This window comes from Salmo salar, chromosome ssa01, assembly GCF_905237065.1.
Source record: "Salmo salar chromosome ssa01, Ssal_v3.1, whole genome shotgun sequence".
NCBI lineage: Eukaryota > Metazoa > Chordata > Actinopteri > Salmoniformes > Salmonidae > Salmo > Salmo salar.
This window is the reverse complement of record NC_059442.1, coordinates 1,645,849-1,665,281: the sequence shown is the minus strand read 5'-3', so window position 1 is coordinate 1,665,281 and position 19,433 is coordinate 1,645,849. Positions and strand designations below refer to the sequence as shown.

At 47.0% G+C, this 19,433-nt stretch overlaps 1 protein-coding gene across 1 annotated transcript in view; it reads right to left on the bottom strand.

Moving 5' to 3' along the window:
• gfra4a (GDNF family receptor alpha 4a) overlaps window positions 1-19,433 on the bottom strand; it is a 126,284-nt gene that overhangs the window by 47,803 nt on the left and 59,048 nt on the right. Inside the window, exons 2-3 of the mRNA XM_045694477.1 lie at window positions 10,623-10,904; window positions 3,397-3,477 (exon numbers count right to left, since the gene is read on the bottom strand). Of these exons, the coding sequence (XP_045550433.1) occupies window positions 3,397-3,477; window positions 10,623-10,904 (363 nt within the window). The remainder of the gene's footprint in view (window positions 1-3,396; window positions 3,478-10,622; window positions 10,905-19,433) is intronic.

Sequence of the window (19,433 nt, the reverse complement as noted above, 5' to 3'; positions counted from 1 at the left end):
TCGATTTATTGTGGTGTTGAAAATACAAACCATGATAGTGGCCATTAAAGTGGCCGAAGTCGATACGATTTGTTTATTGGTTGTGTGGTGCATTGGCACAGAAACCTGTTGCTGAAACATGTATTGCGTGTATTTGATATAATTATAAATATGGCATCAAAATGTTGAAAATGATCATAGTGTAATGAAACGGGAAGAAGAGAGAGAGAGTGTCTGTGGTGGTCGGTGAACCTCTCCAACCCCTAAAGACGAACAATGGGTACATATTGAAGATCTACATGCTCATCCCCAGAATCTTTTCACATCTCGATTTTCAAAGGATAAAGCAAGGAAAATTAATTCGCTTTTTAAACAATTCACAGATAAATTGGTTCACATGGGGAAACTAAAGGCATAGAAACCGCAAATGGTAATAGGAAATATATTTATTTCCATGTCAGAATTAAAAAGTAATTTTGGACTGACCAAAATACATGCAATTTAAAAGTTACATATCATGAAAGTTCGATTTGAAATCTTTTGGAAAGCAGAGCATCCTGGAGGGAATCCTAGTTCAGTCAGAAAAGGGTGATCATGTGATAGAGAAGACACACAAAACCAGAGATACACAAAACCAGAGATACACAAAACCAGAGATACACAAAACCAGAGATACACAAAACCAGAGATACACAAAACCAGAGATACACAAAACCAGAGATACACAAAACCAGAGATACACAAAACCAGAGATACACAAAACCAGAGATACACAAAACCAGAGATACACAAAACCAGAGAGCCAATCCAAAATAGAAAAAACTGAACAATTGGAACTAAGAAGGAAAACTCTAGTTAGTCCCAGGATAGACAGGTTAGTCTAGTTGGTCCCAGGATAGACAGGTTAGTCTAGTTGGTCCCAGGATAGACAGGTTAGTCTAGTTGGTCCCAGGACAGACAGGTTAGTCTAGTTGGTCCCAGGACAGACAGGTTAGTCTAGTTGGTCCCAGGATAGACAGGTTAGTCTAGTTAGTCCCAGGACAGACAGGTTAGTCTAGTTGGTCCCAGGACAGACAGGTTAGTCTAGTTAGTCCCAGGATAGACAGGTTAGTCTAGTTGGTCCCAGGATAGACAGGTTAGTCTAGTTGGTCCCAGGACAGACAGGTTAGTCTAGTTGGTCCCAGGACAGACAGGTTAGTCTAGTTGGTCCCAGGACAGACAGGTTAGTCTAGTTGGTCCCAGGATAGACAGGTTAGTCTAGTTAGTCCCAGGACAGACAGGTTAGTCTAGTTGGTCCCAGGATAGACAGGTTAGTCTAGTTGGTCCCAGGACAGACAGGTTAGTCTAGTTGGTCCCAGGACAGACAGGTTAGTCTAGTTAGTCCCAGGACAGACAGGTTAGTCTAGTTGGTCCCAGGACAGACAGGTTAGTCTAGTTGGTCCCAGGACAGACAGGTTAGTCTAGTTAGTCCCAGGACAAACAGGTTAGTCTAGTTGGTCCCAGGACAAACAGGTTAGTCTAGTTGGTCCCAGGACAAACAGGTTAGTCTAGTTGGTCCCAGGACAGACAGGTTAGTCTAGTTGGTCCCAGGACAGACAGGTTAGTCTAGTTGGTCCCAGGACAGACAGGTTAGTCTGGTTAGTCCCAGGACAGACAGGTTAGTCTAGTTGGTCCCAGGACAGACAGGTTAGTCTAGTTGGTCCCAGGACAGACAGGTTAGTCTAGTTGGTCCCAGGACAGACAGGTTAGTCTAGTTGGTCCCAGGACAGACAGGTTAGTCTAGTTGGTCCCAGGACAGACAGGTTAGTCTAGTTGGTCCCAGGACACACAGGTTAGTCTAGTTGGTCCCAGGATAGACAGGTTAGTCTAGTTAGTCCCAGGACAGACAGGTTAGTCTAGTTGGTCCCAGGACAGACAGGTTAGTCTAGTTAGTCCCAGGACAGACAGGTTAGTCTAGTTAGTCCCAGGACAGACAGGTTAGTCTGGTTAGTCCCAGGACAGACAGGTTAGTCTAGTTGGTCCCAGGACAGACAGGTTAGTCTAGTTAGTCCCAGGACAGACAGGTTAGTCTAGTTGGTCCCAGGACAGACAGGTTAGTCTAGTTGGTCCCAGGACAGACAGGTTAGTCTAGTTGGTCCCAGGACAGACAGGTTAGTCTAGTTGGTCCCAGGACAGACAGGTTAGCCTGGTTAGTCCCAGGACAGACAGGTTAGTCTAGTTAGTCCCAGGACAGACAGGTTAGTCTAGTTAGGCCCAGGACAAACAGGTTAGTCTGGTTGGTCCCAGGACAGACAGGTTAGTCTAGTTGGTCCCAGGACAGACAGGTTAGTCTAGTTGGTCCCAGGACAGACAGGTTAGTCTAGTTGGTCCCAGGACAGACAGGTTAGTCTAGTTGGTCCCAGGACAGACAGGTTAGTCTAGTTGGTCCCAGGACAGACAGGTTAGTCTAGTTGGTCCCAGGATAGACAGGTTAGTCTAGTTAGTCCCAGGACAGACAGGTTAGTCTAGTTGGTCCCAGGACAGACAGGTTAGTCTGGTTAGTCCCAGGACAGACAGGTTAGTCTAGTTAGTCCCAGGACAGACAGGTTAGTCTAGTTAGGCCCAGGACAAACAGGTTAGTCTAGTTGGTCCCAGGACAGACAGGTTAGTCTAGTTGGTCCCAGGACAGACAGGTTAATCTAGTTAGTCCCAGGACAGACAGGTTAGTCTAGTTGGTCCCAGGACAGACAGGTTAGTCTAGTTGGTCCCAGGACAGACAGGTTAGTCTAGTTGGTCCCAGGACAGACAGGTTAGTCTAGTTGGTCCCAGGATAGACAGGTTAGTCTAGTTGGTCCCAGGATAGACTGGTTAGTCTAGTTAGTCCCAGGACAGACAGGTTAGTCTGGTTGGTCCCAGGACAGACAGGTTAGTCTAGTTGGTCCCAGGACAGACAGGTTAGTCTGGTTGGTCCCAGGACAGACAGGTTAGTCTAGTTGGTCCCAGGATAGACAGGTTAGTCTAGTTAGTCCCAGGACAGACAGGTTAGTCTAGTTGGTCCCAGGATAGACAGGTTAGTCTAGTTAGTCCCAGGACAGACAGGTTAGTCTAGTTGGTCCCAGGATAGACAGGTTAGTCTAGTTAGTCCCAGGACAGACAGGTTAGTCTAGTTGGTCCCAGGATAGACAGGTTAGTCTAGTTAGTCCCAGGACAGACAGGTTAGTCTAGTTAGTCCCAGGACAGACAGGTTAGTCTAGTTGGTCCCAGGACAGACACACTGCCCCCTCTATCTACCCCCAGGGTAAACACTCACCTGCAGCCATGTAGGCCAGGCCTATAGCTGTTCCCCTCTATCTACCCCCAGGGTAAACACTCACCTGCAGCCATGTAGGCCAGGCCTATAGCTGCCCCCCTCTATCTACCCCCAGGGTAAACACTCACCTGCAGCCATGTAGGCCAGCCGTACATAGTCGAAGCCCCTCTCCTCTCGTTCGTACGGGTAACTCTCCACCAGACTTAGTCCTGCAGACAGACAGGAATCACCCAATAAATGTTTAGTAATTGAAGCAGGTAGACATACAGTCGCTCTGACAAAGTAGTTACAGACTAGGGTTCCCTGACCCCGTGTCTGATCTTTAACCCCTGACCTCTCCCCTGGCCTTTCCTGTGGTCTCACCATGCATGCTCCAATACATACTGAGATAGTTCTTCTCTCCCTGTCCTCTCTCTCTGTCCGTCCTTCTCCTTCTCTCCCTGTCCCTCTCGCTCTCTCCCTGTCCCTCGCTCTCTCCCTGTCACTCTCTCTCCCCCTGTCCCATTCTCTCTCTGTCCTCTCTCTCTCTCTCTCTCCCTATCCACTCTCAATCTCCCTGTCCCTCTCTCCCTGTCCTCTCCCTCTCTCCCTGTCCCTCTCGCTCTCTCCCTGTCACTCTCTCTCTTCCTGTCCCATTCTCTCTCTGTCCTCTCTCTCTCTCCCTATCCACTCTCAATCTCCCTGTCCCTCTCTCCCTGTCCTCTCCCTCTCTCCCTGTCCCTCTCGCTCTCTCCCTGTCACTCTCTCTCCCCTGTCCCATTCTCTCTCTGTCCTCTCGCTCTCTCTCCCTATCCACTCTCAATCTCCCTGTCCCTCTCTCCCTGTCCTCTCCCTCTCTCCCTGTCCCTCTCGCTCTCTCCCTATCCCTCTCGCTCTCTCCCTGTCACTCTCTCTCCCCCTGTCCCATTCTCTCTCTGTCCTCTCTCTCTCTCTCCCTATCCACTCTCAATCTCCCTGTCCCTCTCTCCCTGTCCTCTCCCTCTCTCCCTGTCCCTCTCGCTCTCTCCCTGTCCCTCTCGCTCTCTCCCTGTCACTCTCTCTCTCCCTGTCCCTCGCTCTCTCCCTGTCACTCTCTCTCCCCCTGTCCCATTCTCTCTCTGTCCTCTCTCTCTCTCTCTCTCCCTATCCACTCTCAATCTCCCTGTCCCTCTCTCCCTGTCCTCTCCCTCTCTCCCTGTCCCTCTCGCTCTCTCCCTGTCACTCTCTCTCTTCCTGTCCCATTCTCTCTCTGTCCTCTCTCTCTCTCCCTATCCACTCTCAATCTCCCTGTCCCTCTCTCCCTGTCCTCTCCCTCTCTCCCTGTCCCTCTCGCTCTCTCCCTGTCACTCTCTCTCCCCCTGTCCCATTCTCTCTCTGTCCTCTCGCTCTCTCTCCCTATCCACTCTCAATCTCCCTGTCCCTCTCTCCCTGTCCTCTCCCTCTCTCCCTGTCCCTCTCGCTCTCTCCCTATCCCTCTCGCTCTCTCCCTGTCACTCTCTCTCCCCCTGTCCCATTCTCTCTCTGTCCTCTCTCTCTCTCTCCCTATCCACTCTCAATCTCCCTGTCCCTCTCTCCCTGTCCTCTCCCTCTCTCCCTGTCCCTCTCGCTCTCTCCCTGTCCCTCTCGCTCTCTCCCTGTCACTCTCTCTCCCCCTGTCCCATTCTCTCTCTGTCCTCTCTCTCTCTCTCCCTATCCACTCTCAATCTCCCTGTCCCTCGCCCTCTCTCCCTGTCCCTCTCCCCCTGTCCCTCTCGCTCTCTCCCTGTCCCTCTCGCTCTCTCCCTCTCGCTCTCTCCCTGTCCCTCTCCCTCTCTCCCTGTCACTCTCTCTCCCCCTGTACCATTCTCTCTCTGTCCTCTCTCTCTCCCTATCCACTCTCTCTCTCACTGTCCCTCTATCCCCCTGTCCCTAGGTGCTATAGCCTAACCATGTAGGACAGACTGGTGCTATAGATTAGGGCTAGGTGTTATATAGACTGGTGCTATAGATTAGGGTTAGGTGTTATATAGACTGGTACTATAGATTAGGGCTAGGTGTTATACAGACTGGTAGTATAGATTAGGGCTAGGTGCTATACAGACTGGTGCTATAGATTATGGCTAGGTGTTATATAGACTGGTGCTATAGATTAGGGCTAGGTGTTATATAGACTGGTACTATAGATTAGGGCTAGGTGCTATACAGACTGGTGCTATAGATTAGGGCTAGGTGTTATACAGACTGGTAGTATAGATTATGGCTAGGTGTTATATAGACTGGTACTATAGATTAGGGCTAGGTGTTATATAGACTGGTACTATAGATTATGGCTAGGTGTTATAATCTCACCATGCAGGACAGACTGGTGCTATAGATTAGGGCTAGGTGTTATAATCTCACCATGTAGGACAGACTGGTGCTATAGATTAGGGCTAGGTGTTGTAATCTCACCATGTAGGACAGACTGGTGCTATAGATTAGGGCTAGGTGCTATACAGACTGGTACTATAGATTTTACATTTACATTTACATTTAAGTCATTTAGCAGACGCTCTTATCCAGAGCGACTTACAAATTGGTGGATTCACCTTATGATATCCAGTGGAACAACCACTTTACAATAGTGCATCTAGATCTTTAGGGGGGGGGTTAGAAGGATTACTTATCCTATCCTAGGTATTCCTTAAAGAGGTGCGGTTTCAGGGCTAGGTGTTATAATCTCACCATGAAGGACAGACTGGTGCTATAGATTAGGGCTAGGTGTTATAATCTCACCATGTAGGACAGACTGGTACTATAGATTTGGGCTAGGTGTTATAATCTCACCATGTAGGACAGACTGGTACTATAGATTAGGGCTAGGTGTTATATAGACTGGTACTATAGATTAGGGCTAAATGCTATACAGACTGGTAGTATAGATTAGGGCTAGGTGTTATATAGACTGGTGCTACAGATTAGGGCTAGGTGTTATACAGACTGGTGCTATAGATTAGGGCTAGGTGCTATACAGACTGGTACTATAGATTAGGGCTAGGTGTTATATAGACTGGTGCTATAGATTAGGGCTAGGTGTTATACAGACTGGTGCTTAAGATTAGGGCTAGGTGTTATAATCTCACCATGCAGGACAGACTGGTACTATAGATTAGGGCTAGGTGCTATACAGACTGGTACTATAGATTAGGGCTAGGTGTTATATAGACTGGTACTATAGATTAGGGCTAGGTGTTATATAGACTGGTACTATAGATTAGGGCTAGGTGTTATATAGACTGGTACTATAGATTAGGGCTAGGTGTTATATAGACTGGTACTATAGATTAGGGCTAGGTGTTAAAATCTCACCACTCAGGACAGACTGGTGCTATAGATTAGGGCTAGGTGTTATAATCTCACCATGCAGGAGAGACTGGTACTATAGATTATGGCTAGGTGTTATAATCTCACCATGCAGGACAGACTGATACTATTGATTAGGGCTAGGTGTTATACAGACTGGTACTATAGATTGGGGCTAGGTGTTACACAGACTGGTACTATAGATTAGGGCTAGGTGTTATACAGACTGGTACTATAGATTGGGGCTAGGTGTTACACAGACTGGTGCTATAGATTAGGGCTAGGTGTTATATAGACTGGTGCTATAGATTAGGGCTAGGTGTTATATAGACTGGTACTATAGATTAGGGCTAGGTGCTATACAGACTGGTGCTATAGATTAGGGCTAGGTGTTATACAGACTGGTACTATAGATTGGGGCTAGGTGTTACACAGACTGGTACTATAGATTAGGGCTAGGTGTTATACAGACTGGTACTATAGATTGGGGCTAGGTGTTACACAGACTGGTGCTATAGATTAGGGCTAGGTGTTATATAGACTGGTGCTATAGATTAGGGCTAGGTGTTATATAGACTGGTACTATAGATTAGGGCTAGGTGCTATACAGACTGGTGCTATAGATTAGGGCTAGGTGTTATACAGACTGGTACTATAGATTAGGGCTAGGTGCTATACAGACTGGTACTATAGATTAGGGCTAGGTGTTATATAGACTGGTACTATAGATTAGGGCTAGGTGTTATAATCTCACCATGCAGGACAGACTGGTACTATAGATTAGGGCTAGGTGTTATACAGACTGGTGCTATAGATTAGGGCTAGGTGTTATACAGACTGGTACTATAGATTAGGGCTAGGTGTTATACGGACTGGTACTATAGATTAGGGCTAGGTGTTATATAGACTGGTGCTATAGATTAGGGCTAGGTGTTATACAGACTGGTACTATAGATTAGGGCTAGGTGTTATACGGACTGGTACTATAGATTGGGGCTAGGTGTTACACAGACTGGTGCTATAGATTAGGGCTAGGTGTTATACAGACTGGTGCTATAGATTAGGGCTAGGTGTTATACAGACTGGTACTATAGATTAGGGCTAGGTGCTATACAGACTGGTACTATAGATTAGGGCTAGGTGTTATATAGACTGGTGCTATAGATTAGGGCTAGGTGTTATATAGACTGGTAGTATAGATTAGGGCTAGGTGTTATACAGACTGGTAGTATAGATTATGGCTAGGTGTTATATAGACTGGTACTATAGATTAGGGCTAGGTGTTATATAGACTGGTACTATAGATTATGGCTAGGTGTTATAATCTCACCATGCAGGACAGACTGGTGCTATAGATTAGGGCTAGGTGTTATAATCTCACCATGTAGGACAGACTGGTGCTATAGATTAGGGCTAGGTGTTGTAATCTCACCATGTAGGACAGACTGGTGCTATAGATTAGGGCTAGGTGCTATACAGACTGGTACTATAGATTTTACATTTACATTTACATTTAAGTCATTTAGCAGACGCTCTTATCCAGAGCGACTTACAAATTGGTCGATTCACCTTATGATATCCAGTGGAACAACCACTTTACAATAGTGCATCTAGATCTTTAGGGGGGGGGTTAGAAGGATTACTTATCCTATCCTAGGTATTCCTTAAAGAGGTGCGGTTTCAGGGCTAGGTGTTATAATCTCACCATGAAGGACAGACTGGTGCTATAGATTAGGGCTAGGTGTTATAATCTCACCATGTAGGACAGACTGGTACTATAGATTTGGGCTAGGTGTTATAATCTCACCATGTAGGACAGACTGGTACTATAGATTAGGGCTAGGTGTTATATAGACTGGTACTATAGATTAGGGCTAAATGCTATACAGACTGGTAGTATAGATTAGGGCTAGGTGTTATATAGACTGGTGCTACAGATTAGGGCTAGGTGTTATACAGACTGGTGATATAGATTAGGGCTAGGTGCTATACAGACTGGTACTATAGATTAGGGCTAGGTGTTATATAGACTGGTGCTATAGATTAGGGCTAGGTGTTATACAGACTGGTGCTATAGATTAGGGCTAGGTGTTATAATCTCACCATGCAGGACAGACTGGTACTATAGATTAGGGCTAGGTGCTATACAGACTGGTACTATAGATTAGGGCTAGGTGTTATATAGACTGGTACTATAGATTAGGGCTAGGTGTTATATAGACTGGTACTATAGATTAGGGCTAGGTGTTATATAGACTGGTACTATAGATTAGGGCTAGGTGTTATATAGACTGGTACTATAGATTAGGGCTAGGTGTTAAAATCTCACCACTCAGGACAGACTGGTGCTATAGATTAGGGCTAGGTGTTATAATCTCACCATGCAGGAGAGACTGGTACTATAGATTATGGCTAGGTGTTATAATCTCACCATGCAGGACAGACTGATACTATTGATTAGGGCTAGGTGTTATACAGACTGGTACTATAGATTGGGGCTAGGTGTTACACAGACTGGTACTATAGATTAGGGCTAGGTGTTATACAGACTGGTACTATAGATTGGGGCTAGGTGTTACACAGACTGGTGCTATAGATTAGGGCTAGGTGTTATATAGACTGGTGCTATAGATTAGGGCTAGGTGTTATATAGACTGGTACTATAGATTAGGGCTAGGTGCTATACAGACTGGTGCTATAGATTAGGGCTAGGTGTTATACAGACTGGTACTATAGATTGGGGCTAGGTGTTACACAGACTGGTACTATAGATTAGGGCTAGGTGTTATACAGACTGGTACTATAGATTGGGGCTAGGTGTTACACAGACTGGTGCTATAGATTAGGGCTAGGTGTTATATAGACTGGTGGTATAGATTAGGGCTAGGTGTTATATAGACTGGTACTATAGATTAGGGCTAGGTGCTATACAGACTGGTGCTATAGATTAGGGCTAGGTGTTATACAGACTGGTACTATAGATTAGGGCTAGGTGCTATACAGACTGGTACTATAGATTAGGGCTAGGTGTTATATAGACTGGTACTATAGATTAGGGCTAGGTGTTATAATCTCACCATGCAGGACAGACTGGTACTATAGATTAGGGCTAGGTGTTATACAGACTGGTGCTATAGATTAGGGCTAGGTGTTATACAGACTGGTACTATAGATTAGGGCTAGGTGTTATACGGACTGGTACTATAGATTGGGGCTAGGTGTTACACAGACTGGTACTATAGATTAGGGCTAGGTGTTATACAGACTGGTACTATAGATTGGGGCTAGGTGTTACACAGACTGGTGCTATAGATTAGGGCTAGGTGTTATATAGACTGGTGGTATAGATTAGGGCTAGGTGTTATATAGACTGGTACTATAGATTAGGGCTAGGTGCTATACAGACTGGTGCTATAGATTAGGGCTAGGTGTTATACAGACTGGTACTATAGATTAGGGCTAGGTGCTATACAGACTGGTACTATAGATTAGGGCTAGGTGTTATATAGACTGGTACTATAGATTAGGGCTAGGTGTTATAATCTCACCATGCAGGACAGACTGGTACTATAGATTAGGGCTAGGTGTTATACAGACTGGTGCTATAGATTAGGGCTAGGTGTTATACAGACTGGTACTATAGATTAGGGCTAGGTGTTATACGGACTGGTACTATAGATTAGGGCTAGGTGTTATATAGACTGGTGCTATAGATTAGGGCTAGGTATTATACAGACTGGTACTATAGATTAGGGCTAGGTGTTATACGGACTGGTACTATAGATTGGGGCTAGGTGTTACACAGACTGGTGCTATAGATTAGGGCTAGGTGTTATACAGACTGGTGCTATAGATTAGGGCTAGGTGTTATACAGACTGGTACTATAGATTAGGGCTAGGTGCTATACAGACTGGTACTATAGATTAGGGCTAGGTGTTATATAGACTGGTGCTATAGATTAGGGCTAGGTGTTATATAGACTGGTACTATAGATTAGGGCTAGGTGCTATACAGACTGGTGCTATAGATTAGGGCTATGTGTTAACGTCTCACCATGCAGGACAGACTGGTGCAAGCTCCAATAGATGCTGAGGCAGTTCTTCTCTCTCTTCATGCCTCGTTTACACTGGCAGCCGTGGAGCGGCGAGGACAGCAGGGCCGTGACCGCGTTCTCACACTGGTTCCTGGCCCCGGGGCCCAGCTTCACACTGCCGTCCCCCGCCACACACTGTCTCAGCGTCCGCAAACGAGGGCTGCACCCGTCATCACTGGAGCAGGTGTCACCTGCCTGTAGACAGTCTCTGGCCCTCCCCGCAGACACAAAGAGGGGGAGCCCTGGGGAAAATAGAAACAGCAGTGGTCAGAGTTCAGGGGTTAGAGGTCAGAGTTCAGGGGTTATGGCTAAAGGTCAGAGATCAGGGGTTATGGCTAGAGGTCAGAGTTCAGGGGTTATGGCTAGAGGTCAGAGTTCAGGGGTTATGGCTAGAGGTCAGAGATCAGGTGTTATGGCTAGAGGTCAGAGATCAGGGGTTATGGCTAGAGGTCAGAGTTCAAGGGGTTATGGCTAGAGGTCAGAGATCAGGGGTTATGGCTAGAGGTCAGAGATCAGGTGTTATGGCTAGAGGTCAGAGTTCAAGGGTTATGGCTAGAGATTAGAGGTTAGGAGTTAAAGGTCAGGGGCGAGATGTCAGGGGTTAGAGGTTAGGGGTTAGAGGTAGGACTACTTTATGATATGTCATCTTTTAGATTGCAGTATACCAGCAGGGGTCAGGAACAGGTCAGTATACCAGCAGGGGTCAGGAACAGGTCAGTATACCAGCAGGGGTCAGGAACAGGTCAGTATACCAGCAGGGGTCAGGAACAACACAATATACCAGCAGGGGTCAGGAACAGGTCAGTATACCAGCAGGGGTCAGGAACAGGTCAGTATACCAGCAGGGGTCAGGAACAGGTCAGTATACCAGCAGGGGTCAGGAACAACACAATATACCAGCAGGGGTCAGGAACAGGTCAGTATACCAGCAGGGGTCAGGAACAGGTCAGTATACCAGCAGGGGTCAGGAACAGGTCAGTATACCAGCAGGGGTCAGGAACAGGTCAGTATACCAGCAGGGGTCAGGAACAGGTCAGTATACCAGCAGGGGTCAGGAACAGGTCCGTATACCAGCAGGGGTCAGGAACAGGTGAGTATACCAGAGCAGAGTAAAACAGTCCTGAAACATCCAACGCTCGTCGGATGTGGCAGGGCTTGCAAACTTTTACAGACTACAAAGGGAAGCACAGCCGAGAGCTGCCCAGTGACACGAGCCTACCAGATGAGCTAACGTGATCAAGACAATGGAGATAATTGTGGACTACAGGAAAAGGAGGACCGAGCCCGCACCCATTCTCATCGACGGGGCTGCAGTGAAGCAGGTTGAGCGCTTCAAGTTCCTTGACGTCCACATCACCAATAAACTAACATGGTCCAAGCACACCAAGACAGTCGTGAAGAGGGCACGACTAAACCTATTCCCCCTTAGGAGACTGAAAAGATTTGGCATGGGTCCTCAGATCCTCAAAAGTTTCTATAGCTGCACCATCGAGAGCATCCTGACTGGTTGCATCACTGCCTGATATGACAACTAATCGACCGCAAGACACTACAGAGGGTAGTGCATACGGCCCAGTACATCACTGGGGCTAAGCTGCCTGCCATCCAGGACCTCTATACCAGGCGGTGTCAGAGGAAGGCCATAAAAATCGTCAAAGACTCCAGCCACCCTAGTCATAGACTGTTCTCTCTACTACCGCATGGCAAGCGGTACCGGATCGCCAAGTCTAGGTCCAAGAGGCTTCTAAACAGCTTCTACCGCCAAGCCATAAGACTCCTGAACAGGTAATCAAATGGCTACCCAGACTATTTGCATTGTTCCACTTCACCAGAGTCGATGCTGAAAATGCTGCGCAACAAGACTTTTGATTTTTAAGGGCGGAAACACGAGCAATCTGTCCAAACATCTATGGAAAGTGCAGGCAGAGAAATGCACAGTTTTCGACTGCCTAGCTTATAGTTGATCTCTCGTTTGCCCGACCTACGTTAGGTATGTTTGCTAGCAGCCTAGAGCTCACACACAGAGCTAACTAGATTACTCAAACATGGGTTCATGATCAGAAGGAACCATTAACCAGCTGATTGTTTAGCTATGGGCGAGTTCATAAATTCAGTCACCCATTTAAAGATTTTGCAACTTTTTTTGTTAACACAATGAACCAACCCACTCCTCCCTCTAATACAGCTGGTCCAAGCCAAAGACGAGCTCAAAGCCCCTTCACGCTGGCAGCTAGTGGGAGGATGACTGAGGAGCGGGTGAATGAGTGCCACCTAGTCGTGATCAGGTTCATAGTGAAAGGCCTACAACCCCTTTGCAACAGTGGAGTCCAAGGGCTTTAGGTAACAGTCTGTCAGTATATATTGAGTTGTATTCATGTTTAGGATATAGTAGTCCAAAAGGGTTGTATGTTAGTCTCATCACTCCACAATACAACAACACAACAACACAAACATTCAATAATGATAATTCAAAACATCTTTTTGCTTTTTTTTACTGTAGGGAGATAAGCAAACACTCAACCCCAAATATGCCGCTCCTTCCAGGAGTTACCTCAGTGACACATTCATTCCTACCTGGTGTGGTGTAGAAAAGGCCAATGTGATCACTGAGCTGAAGGACGTGGCAAAGCTGGCCATCACATCAGACGGGTGGACCAGCCTCTATCAGGACTACTATCATCGGATGGAGCCACAGTGTCTCCTGACCCCTCCTGTCTCAGCCTCCAGTATTTATGCTGCAGTAGTTTATGTGTCGGGGGGCTAGGGTCAGTCTGTCACATCTGGAGTATTTCTCTTGTCTTTTCCGGTGTCCTGTGTGAATTTAAATATGCTCTCTCTAATTCTCTCTTTCTCTCTTTCTTTCTTTCTCTCTCTCGGAGGACCTGAGCCCTAGGACCATGCCTCAGGACTACCTGGCTTGATGACTCCTTGCTGTCCACAATCCACCTGGCCGTGATGCTGCTCCAGTTCCAACTGTTCTGCCTGCGGCTATGGAACCCTGACCTGTTCACCGGACGTGCTACCTGTCCCAGACCTGCTGTCCCAGACCTGCTGGAACCCTGACCTGTTCACCGGACGTGCTACCTGTCCCAGACCTGCTGTTTTCAACTCTCTAGAGACAGCAGGAGCGGTAGAGATGCTCTCAAAGATCGGCTATGAAAAAACCAACTGACACTTACTCTTGTGTTACTGACTTGTTGCACCCTCGACAACTACTATGATTATTATTATTTGACCATGCTGGTAATTTATGAACATTTGAACTTCTTGGCCATGTGCTGTTATAATCTCCACCCGGCACAGCCAGAAAAGGACTGGCCACCCCTCATAGCCTCGTTCCTCTCTAGGTTTCTTCCTAGGTTCTGGCCTTTCTAGGGAGTTTTTCCTAGCCACCGTGCTTCTACACCTGCATTGCTTGCTGTTTGGGGTTTTAGGCTGGGTTTCTGTACAGCACTTTGAGATATCAGCTGATGTAAGAAGGGCTATATAAATACATTTGATTTGATTTGATACTATCTCACTGTTACAGTGCACTACACAAGCCAGGACAGTGTAAAACATTAGGTCTTCCACACCAGGGCAGTGTAAAACAGATGGTCCTCTACACCAGGACAGTGTAAAACAGATGGTCCTCTACACCAGGGCAGTGTAAAACAGATGGTCCTCTACACCAGGGCAGTGTAAAACAGATGGTACTCCACACCAGGGCAGTGAACAAATCACATACTGGCGAAGCGGAGGAGACCTCAGATATTCTGGAAGAGTTTGAGATCGAGTCAAACAAGATTGTAGCTGTGACTGTTGATAATGCTGGCTGTATGGATGTTGCCATGAAGAGGCTACACATCCTAAAAATAGGATGCTTTGAGCACACACTGAATCTGTCAGCGCAGAAAATCTACCAAATGACTTCCATTGAATCAGAGCAGTGGTCGTATGGTTAAAGAGATCCTCGATGTCCAAAACAGTCTTGAAGGAAAAGCAGCAGCTCCTTGGTAAGAAGCCAGTTCAATCTATTAAAGTATTATTTAGAAATTCCCACATTTAACAATTTCATTCAATATTCAAGTGTGAATACGGTAATGAAATATATGTTGTTTCAGGTCTTCCGCAACACTCCCTCATCCTTGATGTCAAGACCAGATGGAACTCGCTCTATCTAACGACAGAGAGATTCATGGAGGAGTATCCAGCGATCCAAGCAGCAGCCTTGGACCCACGACTGTGAAAAGCAACGACCAAGGACAACCTGGACCGTCTGAAGGAAGAGGACCTACATAAGGCTGAAGAGTTTGTCCAGCTCATGAGAATCCTCTATACATCCACACGGTGTGTGTGTCATGTGAAAAGAATGCCATCTGTGGACAGATCATACCCATCCTCCAAAAACTGAAAGAGCACTTCACTGTGAAGCATGAAGATACAACGTTTGTGGCAACTATCAAAGAGAAGGTGTGGGAGAACCTCTCCGAGCGCTATCAGGATGAGGATATTCAAGCCTTCCTGCATGAGCGGCAGCGTAGCCTAGTGGTTAGAGCGTTGGAATAGTAACCGAAAGGTTGCAAGATCGAATCCCCGAGCTGACAATGTAAAACATCTGTCGTTCTGCCTCTGAACAAGGCAGTTAACCCACTGTTCCTAGGCCGTCATTGTAAATATGAATTTGTTCTTAACTGACTTGCCTCGTTAAATAAAAGTAAAAATTTTAAAAACGAGGCCACAGCAATGGACTCCAGATTTAAAGGGAGGCTGGTGAGTGACGCCACCTGGGACAGGCTGAGGAAGGCAACTGTTGAGGTCAATGTGACAGGAGCAACACCAGGGCTGTCATAGGAGCCGGAGCAGACAGACACAGAGCACCAGTAACAGGAGGAGTCGTTTTGAAGGAGAAGGGGGGTATGGAAGAGAGTCCCTCCACTATACAAAACAAGGATTGCCTTGGAGAAGCTGTTCTCAGAGGAGGACAGGGAGTTGAGGTTGAGGAGGACACCTCGTCCCTCAGCGAGTGTGTTGACCTAGAGGTCGAGCTCTACAAAGGCCTGCCTCCCATCCCCACGGCTGAAGATTCTGTGATGTGGTGGTGGGAGAAGAGAGCTACTCTGCCACTCCTCACAAACATTGCAACAAGCTACCTTTGTTGCTTTATACCACTGTCTTATCTTCTGCAGCCTACCTGCATTTCCCCACCCGTGTTGCTCTATACCACGGTCTTATCTTCTGCAGCCTACCTGCATTCCCCAACCGTGTTGCTCTATACCACGGTCTTATCTTCTGCAGGAAAATATGGTCTATTTCATTTGTTTTACATTTCCATCATCACAACATCAGAGTCTATTTGTTCTATTTGTTCCATCATCACAGCATTAGTGATTTGTTCAAAACATTGCTGTTTCTGTAAAAAAAATATATATTTTATTTATTTTACATTTCAGAAAATAAAGCTTAATTCTGTTCTTAAAATGTTTCGGGTTTTTTTTCGTAAAAAATAACTGATAAGAACCGATAAGAATAGCGTTAAAGTACCGGATCAATAAGCAGTATCGGTTAGAGTAGTAATACGTTCAAATATTAACGATACCCATCCCTACCCCCCACTCTGCTACTCTGTTATTATCTATGCATAGACACTTTAATAACTCTACCTACATGTACATATTACCTCAATTACCTCGACACCGGTGCCCCAGCACATTGACTCTGTACCAGTACCCCCTGTATATAGCCTCCACATTGACTCTGTACCGGTACCCCCTGTATATAACCTCCACATTGACTCAGTACCAGTACCCCCTGTATATAGCCTCCACATTGACTCTGTACCGTAATACCCTGTATATAGCCTCCACATTGACTCTGTATCGGTACCCCCTGTATATAGCCTCCACATTGACTCTGTACCGGTACCCCCTGTATATAGCCTCCACATTGACTCTGTACCGGTACCCCCTGTATATAGCCTCCACACTGACTCTGTACCGGTACCCCCTGTATATAGCCTCCACATTGACTCTGTATCGGTACCCCCTGTATATAGCCTCCACACTGACTCTGTACCGGTACCCCCTGTATATAGCCTCCACATTGACTCTGTACCGGTACCCCCTGTATATAGTCTCCACATTGACTCTGTACCAGTACCCCCTGTATATAGCCTCCACATTGACTCTGTACCGGTACCCCCTGTATATAGCCTCCACATTGACTCTGTACCCCCCTGTATATAGCCTCCACATTGACTCTGTACCCCCTGTATATAGCCTCCACATTGACTCTGTACTGGTACCCCCTGTATATAGCCTCCACATTGACTCTGTACCGGTACCCCCTGTATATAGCCTCCACATTGACTCTGTACCGGTACCCCCTGTATATAGCCTCCACATTGACTCTGTATCGGTACCCCCTGTATATAGCCTCCACATTGACTCTGTAGCGGTACCCCCCTGTATATAGCCTCCACACTGACTCTGTAGCGGTACCCCCTGTATATAGCCTCCACATTGACTCTGTATCGGTACCCCCTGTATATAGCCTCCACATTGACTCTGTACCGTAACACCCTGTATATAGCCTCCACATTGACTCTGTACCGGTACCCCCTGTATATAGCCTCCACATTGACTCTGTATCGGTACCCCCTGTATATAGCCTCCACACTGACTCTGTACCGGTACCCCCTGTATATAGCCTCCACATTGACTCTGTACCGGTACCCCCTGTATATTTCCTCCACATTGACTCTGTACCGGTACCCCCTGTATATAGCCTCCACATTGACTCTGTACCGGTACCCCCTGTATATAGCCTCCACATTGACTCTGTACCGGTACCCCCTGTATATAGCCTCCACATTGACTCTGTACCGGTACCCCCTGTATATAGCCTCCACATTGACTCTGTACCGGTACCCCCTGTATATAGCCTCCACACTGACTCTGTACCGGTACCCCCTGTATATAGCCTCCACATTGACTCTGTACCGGTACCCCCTGTATATAGCCTCCACATTGACTCTGTACCGGTACCCCCTGTATATAGCCTCCACATTGACTCTGTACCGGTACCCCCTGTATATAGCCTCCACATTGACTCTGTACCGGTACCCCCCTGTATATAGCCTCCACATTGACTCTGTACCGTAATACCCTGTATATAGCCTCCACATTGACTCTGTATCGGTACCCCCTGTATATAGCCTCCACATTGACTCTGTACCGTAATACCCTGTATATAGCCTCCACATTGACTCTGTATCGGTACCCCCTGTATATAGCCTCCACATTGACTCTGTACCGTAATACCCTGTATATAGCCTCCACATTGACTCAGTACCGGTACCCCCTGTATATAGCCTCCACATTGACTCTGTACCGTAATACCCTGTATTTAGCCTCCACATTGACTCTGTACCGGTACCCCCTGTATATAACCTCCACATTGACTCAGTACCAGTACCCCCTGTATATAGCCTCCACATTGACTCTGAACCGTAATACCCTGTATATAGCCTCCACATTGACTCTGTATCGGTACCCCCTGTATATAGCCTCCACATTGACTCTGTACCGGTACCCCCTGTATATAGCCTCCACATTGACTCTTTACCGGTACCCCCTGTATATAGCCTCCACACTGACTCTGTACCGGTACCCCCTGTATATAGCCTCCACATTGACTCTGTACCGGTACCCCCTGTATATAGCCTCCACATTGACTCTGTCCCGGTACCCCCTGTATATAGCCTCCACATTGACTCTGTATCGGTACCCCCTGTATATAGCCTCCACATTGACTCTGTAGCGGTACCCCCCTGTATATAGCCTCCACACTGACTCTGTAGCGGTACCCCCTGTATATAGCCTCCACATTGACTCTGTATCGGTACCCCCTGTATATAGCCTCCACATTGACTCTGTACCGTAACACCCTGTATATAGCCTCCACATTGACTCTGTACCGGTACCCCCTGTATATAGCCTCCACATTGACTCTGTACCGGTACCCCCCTGTATATAGCCTCCACACTGACTCTGTACCGGTACCCCCTGTATATAGCCTCCACATTGACTCTGTACCGGTACCCCCTGTATATAGCCTCCACATTGACTCTGTACCGGTACCCCCTGTATATAGCCTCCACATTGACTCTGTACCGGTACCCCCTGTATATAGCCTCCACATTGACTCTGTACCGGTACCCCCCTGTATATAGCCTCCACACTGTCTCTGTACCGTTACCCCCTGTTTATAGCCTCCACATTGACTCTGTACCGGTACCCCCTGTATATAGCCTCCACATTGACTCTGTACCTGTACCCCCCTGTATATAGCCTCCACATTGACTCTGTACCGGTACCCCCTGTATATAGCCTCCACATTGACTCTGTACCGGTACCCCCCTGTATATAGCCTCCACATTGACTCTGTACCGGTACCCCCTGTATATAGCCTCCACATTAACTCTGTACCGTAATACCCTGTATATAGCCTCCACATTGACTCTGTATCGGTACCCCCTGTATATAGCCTCCACATTGACTCTGTACCGTAATACCCTGTATATAGCCTCCACATTGACTCTGTACCGGTACCCCCTGTATATAGCCTCCACATTGACTCTGTATCGGTACCCCCTGTATATAGCCTCCACATTGACTCTGTACCGGTACCCCCTGTATATAGCCTCCACATTGACTCTGTATCGGTACCCCCTGTATATAGCCTCCACATTGACTCTGTACCGTAATACCCTGTATATAGCCTCCACATTG